The following is a 17,006-nucleotide window of genomic DNA, read 5'->3' on the forward strand; positions in this document are numbered from 1 at the left end:
AGACCATGATTAAATGGCACAGACATGCTGGCTGATCTTAGCTAGTCAGTACTTGCTGCATGGATAGATTGGGATGCCACCAGCAGGGTAAAGTTCAAAATGATCTTGCTCTACACTTCGGTGAATTTAGAATTTAATGTGTTTTTTTTTCACATAGATCTATGTAATTTCTTGTTTAGACCTAGATCTATAATGATCTTTAAATCCTGTCAAAATTTAGCTTAGCTGCAAATTACAATATATGCGGTAAAATGTTCGCACGCATACAATTTGCGTCTCGGCGACGTACTGGATAAGTTTGAGATAGTGGGTCTCCTCTCCAGCTATTAAAGATCAGCCAGTTTTTTTTTTTTTTTTTTTTTTTTTTTTTTTTTTTTTGCTTAAAAGTAACACTGTCTTTTAGTAAATGACTGCTGAATAATTAGAATTTCTGAAAATAGTTTTTTGATAACTGAAATGTTGACGGAAAACAAATAGCGTCCGACCTCCTCTTGAATGAGAACGATAATCTAGATCAATTTTAATCTTAATCTTACACAATATTTTCTAAATGAAGTAAACAAAAATATATTTCACAAATAGATCTATACTTGATGAAGAGCATGCACGCTTTGTATGGTTTCATCAGATTTAAAAGCTCTGCACGCTTAAAACTTTGAAAATGATTTTTGGCGCGCATTTCGTGCAATAGTAATCGTATCCAGGCAACATGCGGCGAACTAGCTCAACGTATATTAACGAACGTGCACGGAGATAACCGATCTCAATTTCGGCAGCGGGTTCATAGAGGTCAGATGGCCCAAATTTGGAAAGTTGTAACAAAATACTGATGCTGCACAAAATGGCCGAATGAATGAGTTATTTTCAGTATAATTAGATGAAATATTTGTGATAATAGTACAGAAGCAGGATTATAATAGTGAACAGGTAATTGTTTTAAACATGTGTGACGTTATATATGGTTACGGGCTTTAAGCATTTATATCATGACCGAGAGTAAAAAACTTTTAATAACAAACAGTCGCTTTTAATAAGAAACAGTCGCGTAGCATGTCGGTTTTTTTCCGTTAAAGCTGGCCGTAGATTTACAATTTGCATAAAAATGTATAGACATATTGACGTGTGACACTCATAAAAAAAAGTCGTCTGTATATTGCATATTCATAGTTTTAATTAAGTAGAGCAATTAATAATCAATTAGTAACATCCTGAAGAAGAAACATGCCATAGACTTATAATAATCACTTTCAGGTAGAAAGTCAACACAATAACAACTGAGTTTTTGAACTATTTCATAATCACATTGATAATAAAATTTAGGAATTATCCTGATATTTAAAATGTGTTTAATGTTACTGCAAATTCAATCATGATGGAAATGCAAATCCACTTTAGGTAAAATTTACCCATGTGCCAACATTTGTTTTGATACATCAAAACCTATGAAAAAAGTAAATGGGTAAGAAATTAAATGAATTGAATCTTCAATTAATAAGAAATAGTTTCACTAGCTAACAAATTTGAAGATTATTATAACAATGTATGCTCAAATTTAATATGTCATGTAGGGTGAGATAAGTGAAATACTATGTTATAAATGATAATATTCATAAATGTTCATAGATCTTAACCATTGTTTTTCTTAACTTGCAAAAATAAAAAATAAATAAAAAGAAACTAAGCAAAAAACAACACAGAAAAAAAAACGGTTAACTAAATTAATAATGTTTGTGATGCCTTTAAGGTATATAAATATCTGCTTTGTGTAATTGATTACAGGTTTTGCCTCCCCCTCAGGGCCTCGTTCAAGTCTAATTGTGACAAGTAATGTTTACTACCCCTTGAAAAATGAAGATGTTACATGAATAATACACAGATAACAGTATGACTTGGTAGTCGAGATCTTATCTTGTGAACACATCTTTTATATGATAAAAAATTGGTGCAAACAGCTTCTGAGTCAACAGGGCAATCCTAAAAATGATTAAATATATCACTGTATAAATGATTACTGCGGTTTTCTTTGTGTATATATTAACATAAGTATATGTTAAAGTGCATATTTATTGTGCACTATTGTAAATAAATATGTTGATTGTAGTGTTTATATCTGGCTATGGAAGAGAAATTATTTATTTTTTATTGCTACTCATTGTCGTATATACATGTAACATGTTCTTTCAGTTTTTCAGACTTACTTTGTCGTTCATTATGAAAAAGCATGCATTAGTCTAAAAATATAGTCTTACATGTCTTCCATGGTATTCTTTAACTTTAAGATATGGATCTTGTTTTTCAACAATCAGTTTTAAATGTACAAAAAAATGAACCAACCTTAAATGTTTTGCTTTAAATACAGAATACCTGGCTGGGTACTTTAATTTTGTATTTCTTTATTGATTTCTAAGTCCAATATTGTAAAAATTTCAAGGCCAAATTAATTCTTGTATGGTCAGGTTGGTCTTATTGTATGTCTGGATTACACAGACCTACCTATATTTTGACTAGTCATTTAGTGGGTTATGAAATAAGCTGCTATTTTTTTTTAAACTGCATATTGTATAAGCACTCCTGAATTATATGAAAGTAATCTTCTTATACATTGAATGTCAGGTGTTTTAACTTTTCATTGGTTAAGGTTAATTATAGGTAAAATATGACAGAAGTTGACAACTTAAGGTCAATATATTTTAACATGAATTACTAATATTATTATCAATATTGCATAACATTTTAACACTACATTGGTGTATTGTGTTGTTATCATTCACAATCATTTTGATTTAAATAACAGTTATCTATGTTAATGGTGTTTCCATCAAGGCAGAAGGGAAACTAGAAATGGTGGCATTTGTTAAATGAATAATTAAACCATGTGCCTTTCTTCAAATATATTTTTTTCTAAAGAATTTTTTAAAGTTCAACCGTTTTGATCAAAATAATTATGATGTGATCATGTTTAAAAAAAAATTATCAGAAAATACACATATGAATTCTATTGTATTTATAATAACATGTATTAATACCATATTAAATTTTCATTATTTAAACACCATATTAGATTTACATTACTTTATTAGACAGTAAAATTTGATTGAAAAGTGCAGACTATAATTTTGGACTTACCACAAATAATTGCAGAATTACAATTTGAAACTTCACTTAACAATTAAAAATTACCACACAAAATATCTTGTCCGTCTTTCAATCAGGACCAAACTATTCACCAGTCATAGGGTGAATTTCAAAATAAGTACTGACTTAATTGAAACAGTACAGACCATGATCAGATGGCATGGACGGTCCGCACTGGTCACATGGTCAGATGCTGCTGGTAGAGTAGTAAATAAGAATGTAGTACATTGTGTATACATTTCTTTGTAAGAGACAGAAATTTAAAAAAAAACCTCGACTTTGGAGAATTGTCTTATGTATGCCTGTAAAGATTGTTCAAATTATTGGCAGTTTTAAAATCTATGCAACTATAATTAGAATTTTTTACTTCTCTTTCTCAATTTGAACAAACATACCTTTTGGCATTCAATGAGGAATGCTTTCCTCTTTCTGAATTTATACTGGAGGAAAAAGCCCAGAAGTATCCGGTACCTATGTTAATATATTACAACTAAAGGGGTTACAACAAAAAAAAGTTTATTTAAAGTTGTCTAGTTAGAAAGAGTCTTCACAAAAAAAAGATACTAAACAAAAAAGGTGTGATGCTGTGAACCAGGGGTTAATGATCATTCATTATCTTTGAGTCTTTGACTTTCACACAGGTGTGATTGGGATGGTTTCGGTACATCAGTTGATTTATAATTAATGTGTCATGGTGAATTAGAAAACAAGGTGAAAATATTTCCTCTCAGGTATTATGACTCACCTGTGCTCTTTCTTCTCCCTCCTGATTGTCTGAATGATGCTATACTCATTATCTGTCTGTTTAGGCATTACAAATAATTGTTTGGGTCATGATACCTCAGATCATTTATTGGAGATTTCATAACTTGAGTGTAATTCTCTGACGTCATTCTTCAATAAAGGTTGCAAAAAAGCTTTCGTTATGATTGTCTGCTACAGGTTAATGTTTCTAAAGAGACATATACATGTACATTCAACACCAAAACATTGGTTCCCTTGAATTTGTGGCGTATATTGATATTTTTTGTTGCCGTTTGGTTTTACATCACATCAACACTGTACAGGTCATATGACGACTTTCCATATTTACTGATGGAGGAATACCTCAGGAGCCCCTCTGTACATTAAACAGGCACAAACAAGCACCTGAGTAGAACCACAGGCATTCCATAAGCTAGCTGGATAGCTTCCTCACATGTAGAAAACAATGACGCTTGAGTGGCTCAAACCTACAGCAGTAAGGGACTAGTGGTTTGAAGTCAATGACCTTAACCACTCTGCCAAGGATGCCCCTACCATATTGATTTGAAAAGATTAGAGGAAAGTATAAGAAGAGAAAAGTAAAGATGTTGGTGATTTTGATAGCCTTTTTTGGTGCCATATGTCCTGTGGTTGTGCGCAGTAAAAACAAACATTTGGTAGTAATAAGGTAGATATATGTTGATTAGATATGTTTAGCAACATGTATTTTAAATATTTACACATTTCTTAAGTTTTAAATTCTTTTTTTTAAACTGTGTTCATATTTCTAGAGGCCTGCAACTTTAAATATTTAGGTACATCCGTTATCAGTGCATTCTAGTTACATTTTGTTATTTTATAAAGTAAACTTCACAAGGGAGTAAGATGGAAGGAATGTTTTGTGTTGATGCACAGCTCACCTGTAGGATTTTTCTTGTGTTCTTACATCCTGTTTCATTCCACAGGTTTATATTATTTTATAATCTGTTTTTCTGACACTCCGTAAATCATCAGCTTGCCTTCTTGTAAGACAGGATGGTGAAGGATGCTATGCACAAACAATTGTTTATCAGGTCATTTACCATACTGAAAGAAACTGTGTAGGAGCAAGAAAAAAAAAATGTGAAAAAATCACAAGCACAGTGTCAAAAAAATATTTATTATTTATACATTTATTATTTGTAAATTGCAAGCAGTATATTGCATTAAATTGGTTTTAAGTATTAAAAACAAGGCAAAAATAATTTTTTTGTTTTTATTTTGCATAGCCATTTTGGAATAGTTACCTTCTAAGCTAGTCACAGTTTTCCATTCAGGGCTGAAAAAAAGAAATAAATCACATGCAAAAAAAAAATGAAATAAAGAAACCACTTGCTGTAAAATTAAGTAGAAACAGGTTATAAAGTTCAATGCACATTCCTATGCATTGCATGTGGTAAATGTCTGCAGAAGATATCCTGGAGTCCTGAATAGATATAGCTTAAATATCTTGTTATTTTTGTTAAAGATATAGCAATATAAATCGGGCAAATCTGTGCTATCATTAACCATGTGAAGCAGGCACTTGTCAAGCTTTGAATGTTGGAACAAACTATTGATGTATGAGGTATTATATCAAAACAGCTTAAATTGAGCAGACCAGCATACTGCATGGATCATTGGCCTGGCTAGAATATTGATCAAATTTGTTTATTTTATTGATGCCATTATGCAAAATTTATAGGCAAATTTTACAGTTTGAATAACATTTTTTTAAATTAAATTCAAGTATTTTTTGTCTGTGTAGTATTTGTACTTTAATATTATACATGTATATATTTTTTTTTTCATTTTGTTTTGTTAGGTATTTAGTCACACCAATGTTGTATTAAGGTTATACAAAGATGTATGGCAACTTTCCAGCTTTAATGGTGCAAGAAGTCCTCAGATGCCCTTGCTTGTGCGGGATTCTTTGTAAAACCACTCTTCTTCTGTAATCATTAGCTTAGATAGCTTCCGCTCATGAAAGAATCAAAAGTCCTGGACAGGATTTTTTTTTCATTAACAAACACTGTAACATTCCTATAAATTAACTATAAAGCTGGACTTTTCTGCAGAATAACATTTGTCATAGTACAATGTAGTACATAGTGTAGTACCTGCTCCATTTGTTCTTGAATTAATATTAATTTGTACATGTATTCATAATTGTAAGCAATTGCTTTCTATCAAATCTTTCCAGAATTAAACAGTCATTTACCTTTTATATGATGCCAAATTACATTTTTCTGATGTCAGACTGCCAGATTAATCTTGTATGCTTTCACAGTTAGAGAAGGATCTCTGTTACCCTGTTCACAACAGTTTGAATGAAGCTAGGTGTTTAGTTTCTGATTATTTCTTGTTTCATTTCCTCCCATATAGTGTCTGACATGCAGCCAAAAAATGTTTACCTAACCGCACTTTTGTGACATATTGAATTTCACAATTAATCTTTGTAGAGGCAGTTTAGTTATGTACAGTATTTACATTGTCCTTTTAAAGATTTTTAATTTGATTTAAAATTAAAACTAGCCTTTGCGATTTATTTACTGCAGTTTCGCAAACAAGGCGATACAGTATAAAAGTATTGATTAAGTTAAAAGTAAAAGTTGTCGTAGAGGTAATGCATGGCTGCTTGTATTTCCATAAATGATATAAAACATTTTATGTGGTAGCTTTACCTGTACTTTAATCTGTGTATGTAGGTTTTCACTACAGGTGTGCCTAGCCATACCTAGTCGACATCTACTGTAATGCCCTCTGGATAATTTAACTTCTTTGTTGATAAATAATACATGTCGTAAGTGTACAGTGTGCATTATATATATATTTTTTTCGGATCTTATTTCTTCTTGTTTAGGTATATACATCTTTGCATGGTTTATTATTTGAATTAAGTAGTGCATAGTGGATTTATTTACGGTGTTATTTACTGTAGCAGAGAGACTGAATCACTTCACAGTGGTTGATTCTATATGTAAGTTGGAGGATTGACTTGAAAAAACATAATGCTGTGATTAGAGAGTGGGTGGGGATATTTTGGCAAGGTGCATTTTTTGTTTGCTTTAGAGATTAAGTCTTATTTTATAGTATACTTCTTCATACCTGGTGAAAAGAATTCGATACAAGGTTAACTTTTTTCCTGTTGTTTGATTTTCAGTTTTCATATTGTGTTCTTTCATAATTATCTGTTGATTCTTTACTAGTACATGTATATGATTTATTATTTGATTGACAATTGACAGTTTACTTTTTTTGGAAAAAATCAACAGTATGTCAGTGTTTAACTGGAAGGAAATTATTTAAATGATATGATATTGTGTGTACATTTTAAAAGTAAAATAGGAGCTATTACAAAATGGATGTGTTGAGATGGTACATGTAATTACATGTATCTCTTGGCCTAAATGTGATGGCAGAATATGTTTACTTATGTCATGCATAATATGTTGTGATTATGCTAGAGAAGTGATACATATGTGTGTGTGAATATGTTGTGATTATACTAGAGAAGTGATACATATGTGTGAATGTGTTGTGATTATACTAGAGAAGTGATACATATGTGTGAATTTGTTGTGATTGTACTAGAGAAGTGATACATATGTGTGAGTTTGTTGTGATTATACAAGCACATATGTGACTTAGTTGTGATTATTCTAGCACATGTGTAAATTTGTTGGGAATTTGTTGTGATTTTACTTGCACATGGATAGATTTGTTGTGATTATACAAGCACATATGTGACTTTGTTGTGATTATTTTAGCACATGTGTAAATTTGTTGGGAATTTGTTGTGATTATACTAGCACATGTGTAAATTTGTTGTGATTATACAAGCACATATGTGACTTTGTTGTGATTATACTAGCACATGTGTGAATTTGTTGTGATTATACTAGCACATGTGTGAATTTGTTGTGATGATTCTAGCACATGTGTGAATTTGTTGTGATGATTCTAGCACATGTGTGAATTTGTTGTGATTATGCAAGAGAAGTGATACACATTTTTTGTGAATATGTTGTTGTGATTATACTAGCACATGTGTGAACTTGTTTTGATTATGCTTAAGGGAAGTGATACACATGTGTGTGAATTTGTTGTATTTATATTTACCACTTGCTACATTGGAGTGATTGATGAATGTACTGTGATTTTATATATTTTTGTAGTCACTAAAATCACAAAAGTGACTGGATTATACGTTGTGAATGGTTTTAAGTTGCAGAGTGTAGAAAGATGGATGTGATTGTGTTAAGGTGTTACTATACTATACAAATATACAAGTAAACAATGGATGTTTTGGAATTGTATATAACACTTAGCTCAGAAGTCAAAGATGGATGTGTTTGAACTGTTAATACCACTTCACTCAGAAGTCAAAGATGAATGTGTTGGAATTGTATATACCACTTCACCTAGAAGTCAAAGATGGATGTGTTTGAACTGTATATACCACTTCACTCAGAAGTCAAAGATGGATGTGTTGGTATTGTATATACCACTTCACTCAGAAGTCAAAGATGGATGTGTTGGAATTGTATATACCACTTCACTCAGAAGTCAAAGATGGATGTGTTGGAACTGTTAATACCACTTCACTCAGAAGTCAAAGATGGATGTGTTGGAACTGTTAATACCACTTCACTCAGAAGTCAAAGGTGGATGTGTTGGAATTGTATATACCACTTCAGATGGATGTGTTGGAACTGTTAATACCACTTCACTCAGAAGTCAAAGATGGATGTGTTAATTGGAATTGTATATACCACTTCACTCAGAAGTCAAAAGATGGATGTGTTGGAATTGTATATACCACTTCACTCAGAAGTCAAAGATGGATGTGTTGGAATTGTATATACCACTTCACTCAGAAGTCAAAGATGAATGTGTTGGAATTGTATATACCACTTCACTCAGAAGTCAAAGATGGATGTGTTGGAATTGTATATACCACTTCACTCAGAAGTCAAAGATGGATGTGTTGGAATTGTATATACCACTTCACTCAGAAGTCAAAGATGGATGTGTTGGAATTGTATATACCACTTCACTCAGAAGTCAAAGATGGATGTGTTGGAATTGTATATACCACTTCAGATGGATGTGTTGGAACTGTTAATACCACTTCACTCAGAAGTCAAAGATGGATGTGTTGGAATTGTATATACCACTTCAGATGGATGTGTTGGAACTGTTAATACCACTTCACTCAGAAGTCAAAGATGGATGTGTTAATTGGAATTGTATATACCACTTCACTCAGAAGTCAAAAGATGGATGTGTTGGAATTGTATATACCACTTCACTCAGAAGTCAAAGATGGATGTGTTGGAATTGTATATACCACTTCACTCAGAAGTCAAAGATGAATGTGTTGGAATTGTATATACCACTTCACTCAGAAGTCAAAGATGGATGTGTTGGAATTGTATATAACACTTCACTCAGAAGTCAAAGATGAATGTGTTCGAACTGTTAATACCACTTCACTCAGAAGTCAAAGATGAATGTGTTCGAACTGTTAATACCACTTCACTCAGAAGTCAAAGATGGATGTGTTGGAATTGTATATAACACTTCACTCAGAAGTCAAAGATGAATGTGTTCGAACTGTTAATACCACTTCACTCAGAAGTCAAAGATGAATGTGTTGGAACTGTTAATACCACTTCACTCAGAAGTCAAAGATGGATGTGTTGGAATTGACTATACCACTTCACTCAGAAGTCAAAGATGGATGTGTTGGAATTGTATATAACACTTCACTCAGAAGTCAAAGATGAATGTGTTGGAACTGTTAATACCACTTCACTCAGAAGTCAAAGATGGATGTGTTGGAATTGTATATAACACTTCACTCAGAAGTCAAAGATGGATGTGTTGGAACTGTTAATACCACTTCACTCAGAAGTCAAAGATGGATGTGTTGGAACTGTTAATACCACTTCACTCAGAAGTCAATGATGGATGTGTTAATTGGAATTGTATATACCACTTCACTCAGAAGTCAAAAGATGGATGTGTTGGAATTGTATATACCACTTCACTCAGAGTCTAAAGATGGATGTGTTGGTATTGTATATACCACTTCACTCAGAAGTCAAAGATGGATGTGTTGGAACTGTTAATACCACTTCACTCAGAAGTCAAAGATGGATGTGTTTGAACTGTATATACCACTTCACTCAGAAGTCAAAAGATGGATGTGTTGGAATTGTATATACCACTTCACTCAGAAGTCAAAGATGGATATGTTGGAATTGTATATACCACTTCACTAAGAAGTCAAAAGATGGATGCGTTGGAATTGTATATACCACTTCACTCAGAAGTCAAAAGATGGATGCGTTGGTATTGTATATACCACTTCACTCAGAAGTCAAAAGATGGATGTGTTGGAATTGTATATACCACTTCACTCAGAAGTCAAAGATGGATGTGTTGGAATTGTATATACCACTTCACTCAGAAGTCAAAGATGGATGTGTTGGAATTGTATATACCACTTCACTCAGAAGTCAAAGATGGATGTGTTGGAATTGTATATACCACTTCACTCAGAAGTCAAAGATGGATGTGTTGGAATTGTATATACCACTTCAGATGGATGTGTTGGAACTGTTAATACCACTTCACTCAGAAGTCAAAGATGGATGTGTTGGAATTGTATATACCACTTCAGATGGATGTGTTGGAACTGTTAATACCACTTCACTCAGAAGTCAAAGATGGATGTGTTAATTGGAATTGTATATACCACTTCACTCAGAAGTCAAAAGATGGATGTGTTGGAATTGTATATACCACTTCACTCAGAAGTCAAAGATGGATGTGTTGGAATTGTATATACCACTTCACTCAGAAGTCAAAGATGAATGTGTTGGAACTGTTAATACCACTTCACTCAGAAGTCAAAGATGGATGTGTTGGAATTGTATATAACACTTCACTCAGAAGTCAAAGATGAATGTGTTCGAACTGTTAATACCACTTCACTCAGAAGTCAAAGATGAATGTGTTCGAACTGTTAATACCACTTCACTCAGAAGTCAAAGATGGATGTGTTGGAATTGTATATAACACTTCACTCAGAAGTCAAAGATGAATGTGTTCGAACTGTTAATACCACTTCACTCAGAAGTCAAAGATGAATGTGTTGGAACTGTTAATACCACTTCACTCAGAAGTCAAAGATGGATGTGTTGCAATTGACTATACACTTCACTCAGAAGTCAAAGATGGATGTGTTGGAATTGTATATAACACTTCACTCAGAAGTCAAAGATGAATGTGTTGGAACTGTTAATACCACTTCACTCAGAAGTCAAAGATGGATGTGTTGGAATTGTATATAACACTTCACTCAGAAGTCAAAGATGGATGTGTTGGAACTGTTAATACCACTTCACTCAGAAGTCAAAGATGGATGTGTTGGAACTGTTAATACCACTTCACTCAGAAGTCAATGATGGATGTGTTAATTCGAATTGTATATACCACTTCACTCAGAAGTCAAAAGATGGATGTGTTGGAATTGTATATACCACTTCACTCAGAGTCTAAAAGATGGATGTGTTGGTATTGTATATACCACTTCACTCAGAAGTCAAAGATGGATGTGTTGGAACTGTTAATACCACTTCACTCAGAAGTCAAAGATGGATGTGTTTGAACTGTATATACCACTTCACTCAGAAGTCAAAAGATGGATGTGTTGGAATTGTATATACCACTTCACTCAGAAGTCAAAGATGGATATGTTGGAATTGTATATACCACTTCACTAAGAAGTCAAAAGATGGATGCGTTGGAATTGTATATACCACTTCACTCAGAAGTCAAAAGATGGATGCGTTGGTATTGTATATACCACTTCACTCAGAAGTCAAAAGATGGATGTGTTGGAATTGTATATACCACTTCACTCAGAGTCTAAAGATGGATGTGTTGGTATTGTATATACCATTTCACTCAGAAGTCAAAGTTGGATGCGTTGGAACTGTAGATACCACCTCATTCAGAAGCTAAAGATGGATGTGTTGGAACTAGTATTACCAACTACCTTAAAAGTGATACTAGTAAATGGATATGTTCGGATTGATGGATATGTTTTGATTGTTTTTTTACCACTTTAACTAAAATGAAATGATAAATGTGTTTGGATTTTATTTACCATTTATCTTACTAGTGAAGGACAGATCTATGTGTTGTGACAGAATTGCCAGTTTGAAATGAATTAATAAGGATCATATGTATGGTGTTATTCTGGACAATTATTGTTTGGACCAAATCATTGCTTTTTGCTGGTATTGTTTTGTCTTGTGTAGAGATACATTTTGTCTTGATCAGAACAAGTTTCCATTACATTACTTAACATTACTTACCTACAGTAATTTGTTTGCATACCTTTCTAGTGATTTTTAATGAAGATCTGAAAATTCATTTGGGAGATAAGGGAGGAGAAAAATCAAATAAATTCTCATCATTTTCTCCTGTATGTTTAAGAATGATTCATGAAGTATGATAATGATTATATAAGCAATGTGTCTATGATTTCCCCTATCAAATTGACTTATCTTGATTATCAGGACATATTGCGGCATCTTGGCCAATATTTATCCTGATAATATTTACATTATTATACAAATATACTCTGGCTCAGTACACACACAGTAAGGAGGCTGCTGCATTGAGACACAGTAGCTGGATTGTACTGTAGCTCTATAAATAACTTGATGGTTTAAGTGTAAGGAAGGAAATACCAGTGGCATATATCCAAGTAGTTGAGAGGATTTTCATTACATAGGAATGTAAGATTCTGATGCTTTTTCCTCTCTCACATTGGAGACTCATTTTGTTATAACACCCGAGTTAAACACAGAAGAGTTTTGTTGGACCTTTTGTTGTTGTTGTTGTTTTATTTTTAAGGGAAACAATATTTATTTTCAGATAAAGTGATTATAGACATTTGCAGAAAAAATGTAAGGAAATCTGTGATTTTATGATGATATGTTTTAAGATTTATTAAGTAAAGTGATTCTATCAGCTGGAATGGATTTTATTGAAATTTGAGGGATTATAACTGGATTATTGTGTATTGTTTGTAATTATTATTATGGCTTTGACATTTTTCTCATTTATAATCAACAGGGACTATATTTATTTCAATTGGTTATGTAATCGATATGTTATTTGTCAAAAAAGTTTTATGTCCGCTCATAATAGACCTTTAATGTTTTAGTATGTAGACTTCAGCTTATTCAAATCATACAAAGGCATGATTCATTATTCCGCAAGACTGGTATAAATACATTTTATTTTAAGAAAAAATAACTATTAGCATTAAATTTGGCAGAAAGATAATGGGTTTGATTCTATTTTTCAATGATATTGAAAATGAAGTGATATGTTTACTAAAACCCAGATAAACTACGTTGTTAAAAACTTACCGGTTATATGTCGGATTAGTCAGACAGGAGCCAGATTGTTTTTACAGTTAAGATAGCTGTAGAACTAATTGTAGTATTTTTGTTCAAGGTTACTCTTTTTAAACTTATACCCTGCAATATAATGTAATGAAAATGCCCTGCAATATTGATATGTAATGAAAATGCCCTGCAATATTGATATATAATGAAAATGCCCTGATGAATTCAATATAAAAATGCCTAAATAATGCTGAACCAAGGATACAGAAGCTTATCAGACAGCACAATGTCATGCAACGCTGCACTAATGACTGACAATGTCATATTAGAGCTGCTGGTATTTACAGTTTTAATGTAATTACATGGAATAATGTATCTCTATGACTCATTACAAGTGATATTGTATAAATTAAACTAGCTGGAACATTCTTATCCTCTATTTTATAAATTTGTTGCCATGGTAACTGATATTAAACAGAAACAGGTGGTGTTGGCATACAATATACAACTGCTAGCTTTATTTTTATTAATTCTTTAAAATTTCTCTGATGCTATGTATCCTATAAATTACCTGTAATGGGGTAGAAAAAAAGTGATTTGTATGCCTAAATTTGCCCAAGAATTTCCCTTTCTCTCAAAAAAAGATAATGATATATATAATGTGTCTGTGCAGTGCTGAAGTATATAGCTGGTGTTTGAACTGAAAATGCTGGAATATTTTGCATTAATCATGAAAATGCACTTTCTGTTAAAGCCGGATATGCATTTTTCCATCAAGGCTGAAGTGTTTATTTAGTGGGCACTCATTGTAGAGTATTGGTAGTATAATAATAAACTATTGGTTGAATCAGAATGAATAAGTGTGGGTGTGTGGTCCGTCTGTCCTGGCTACAGATCCAAGGGAATATTAAGTTTGATCCCAACACTAATGTATTTGAGTACTTATATAACTTTCTTTATATGTGACTGAAAATAGAAGTCATCTGATATGTGTTGCATGCTGGAGAAATAGTTTTGGTCTCTTTAGTGATTTTTTTGTTTGTTGACTTATGAATACAATGTACTCCTATTTAAGTGATTGAGTCACAGATTCTGTTGTAAAAAGCAGATGCACAGTCACTAATAAATTATGTAATAGATTATGTTATATTAATAATTGGAATTATGGTTCACAAAATTTTGATAATACTACCGATAATTTAAATGAAATGGCTTTACTGCTAAATACTTGAAACTTTGAATATAAAGTTTGTTCTTTTTTCTGATTTTCAGATTTACTGTGAGGAACTAGGCTAAGCAGTGCTTCCTGGTGCGGAATTTATTACTAAAAATACACTTCAAAATGTGGAAACACACAGTTTCAGTGATTTCTTTACTGATAGTTACAAATTGTGTTAATGCTATAAATCCCGACGTGGCGAATAAAATAAGATGCTGTGAATGTACTTCTATGATACCATCGGAAATGAGAGATATTGAGCCTCAACTTGTGCCGTCACCTTTTGTTATAAAAATAGACCCAGAAAAAATGTCATATAGCATGGGAGGAACTGATATTAATGGTAAGTTCGTAATTCCAAAAAATTTTCAGAGATCGAAAATTCCACTTTAATTACAAGTAGAATTTGAGAGAACGCGATGCAGGACGAGTAGAAAAATGTTACCGACACATTGGATTTAGATGCTACGAGTCCTGCAGGATGAGTGACTCCGAAAATATATATTTTGTTGAAATATTCTGTTTATTTTGGTGACAGCAATTAATAATATGCTGCCATCCTGTAATACTGTGCTCTGTTCTAACGTTAACCTCATTATAATGTTCATTGGCTTTTACATATGTATTTTGACAATGGTCATGCTACCTCTATGCAAACTAACATCTACCAAGTCCCGTTCAAGACAACCTTGGTGCCACCTGCTTGCATTTTTCAGAAGCAAAATGTTGAGTAGAACCACTTTACTTCTGTAAGATAAATATATGAGATTCATCACTTCAAATAATTCATCATCTCTCCTGGGATTTGAACTCACTGCAGTATGATTCTGTGAAGTAAGTGGATGTGCATAAAATCCTATGAAGCAGAGAGATAAGGTCATATGTATAATTGATTAGTTATTATACAACAAGTAATGTCCTCCTAAAGTGTTTAAATCATGTACATGAAGAGAACAAACCAATACAAATGCAATGCTATACCACAGTGACAGTTGTGTACAATTTCATTGTATTTTTATTATTTTTTTATGGTTTTTACCCACATTGTATAATTTATTTAGATTCTTGCACACTTGAACGCAGGCTATATATAATGTAAGGATCTACTGTCAGTGGTACATAAACTGCATGGTACTATTTTAGTTAAAATTAATAAAATGTTGCCTGTTGACATGCAAGATTTCGACTGAATGTCTCATGTTTCCCTATTCATTTTAATCAATTTTATATTCTCATATGGAAACTTTAGAGCAAATTTTAGCTTAATTTGCGATAATTTCACTTTAATCCTAATGAGAATCAAAGTATATTCTACCAGGAGACTGCATACATAAGACTCTTGCAATGATAGACTTATCAAATATTGCACCATATATAAAAAAAAGTTCTTTGAAAGATTTTTGTTTTTGTTTGTTACAGTAAATTTAACGTCCGTAGTAGAGGACCGAAAATTCCGTTCATTTATGATAGAAGCACGAAGAATTGACCCAACTCGGGATACAGACGAGGCTATCGGATGGTTCTCAGTATTAGATCCCATTGATGCTGTACAAGACTGCAAAAGTTCTTATGGGGTAGGTGGTTATGTATATGAAAAAAATGATTTCACATAGTCCCCGGCTTCAGTCAAATAAATCAATTACTTACAATTTTTATCCAAGTACTTTTGTCTTTGTAACTGCTGCATCACTGCATTGTAACACTTACTTAGGTGATATATCTATGTTGAGTTGAATGGGAACTCACAGACCCACATATCTATATTTTTTTATGGAAACTCACAGTTTGATGTACATGTATTGTATATTTACAAAACAATGAAAATATGTAGCAATTCAACACTTTAAAATTTCATGCACCATCATTTACCTGAGTAGAGCATTAAGCTCATTTGTCTTTGCCAATTATGGTAAAAACTAATCCCCAGTTGAACATTTAGAGCAAAATTACTATCCAGCACCTGTTTACTATATATAATGTAAAGTAAATTGGTCCTGGATTTTAATTTTGTTCTTGAGATTATTTGGTAATAATTTGATGATTATTGGCAAGACAAAGTAGCCTAATGCTTTTCACCATCAACATGACATAAACTAGATACATATATTTTCCACACATACAAAATATATTCACATATATATGTTAATATAAGTACGATAATGGATGTAAACAGTTTGATGTGTAAAAAGCTTTTGATATAAATGATCTAACTTTTTTCTGCACCAGTACTTCTGGATATATATAGCTGACAATGATAGAAATAAAATTTACTGATGAGAGATAGGATTGAAATCACTCAGTGTATATTTCATTACTTATTTATATTACCATTGAACAACAAACATTGTTCGGCCAGCCAATCAACTGTGTGTAATGTGTACTTATCACACATGCAAAATTGATTTTACCACAATATAAGATTTTTTTAACCAGTTAGACTCTGTGAAATACAT

General features: G+C 32.4%; 1 protein-coding gene across 1 annotated transcript in view; it reads left to right on the top strand.

The window, feature by feature from the left end:
• Positions 1–772: 772 nt before the first annotated feature.
• LOC132734775 (putative ferric-chelate reductase 1 homolog) overlaps positions 773–17,006 on the top strand; it is a 32,617-nt gene continuing 16,383 nt past the window's right edge. The window contains exons 1-3 of the mRNA XM_060721621.1: positions 773–927; positions 14,607–14,896; positions 15,973–16,127. Of these exons, the coding sequence (XP_060577604.1) occupies positions 14,677–14,896; positions 15,973–16,127 (375 nt within the window). The 5' untranslated portion in view covers positions 773–927; positions 14,607–14,676. The remainder of the gene's footprint in view (positions 928–14,606; positions 14,897–15,972; positions 16,128–17,006) is intronic.

Source organism: Ruditapes philippinarum, unplaced genomic scaffold (assembly GCF_026571515.1).
Source record: "Ruditapes philippinarum isolate M1 unplaced genomic scaffold, ASM2657151v2 ctg748_1_1_1_1, whole genome shotgun sequence".
Taxonomy (NCBI): domain Eukaryota; kingdom Metazoa; phylum Mollusca; class Bivalvia; order Venerida; family Veneridae; genus Ruditapes; species Ruditapes philippinarum.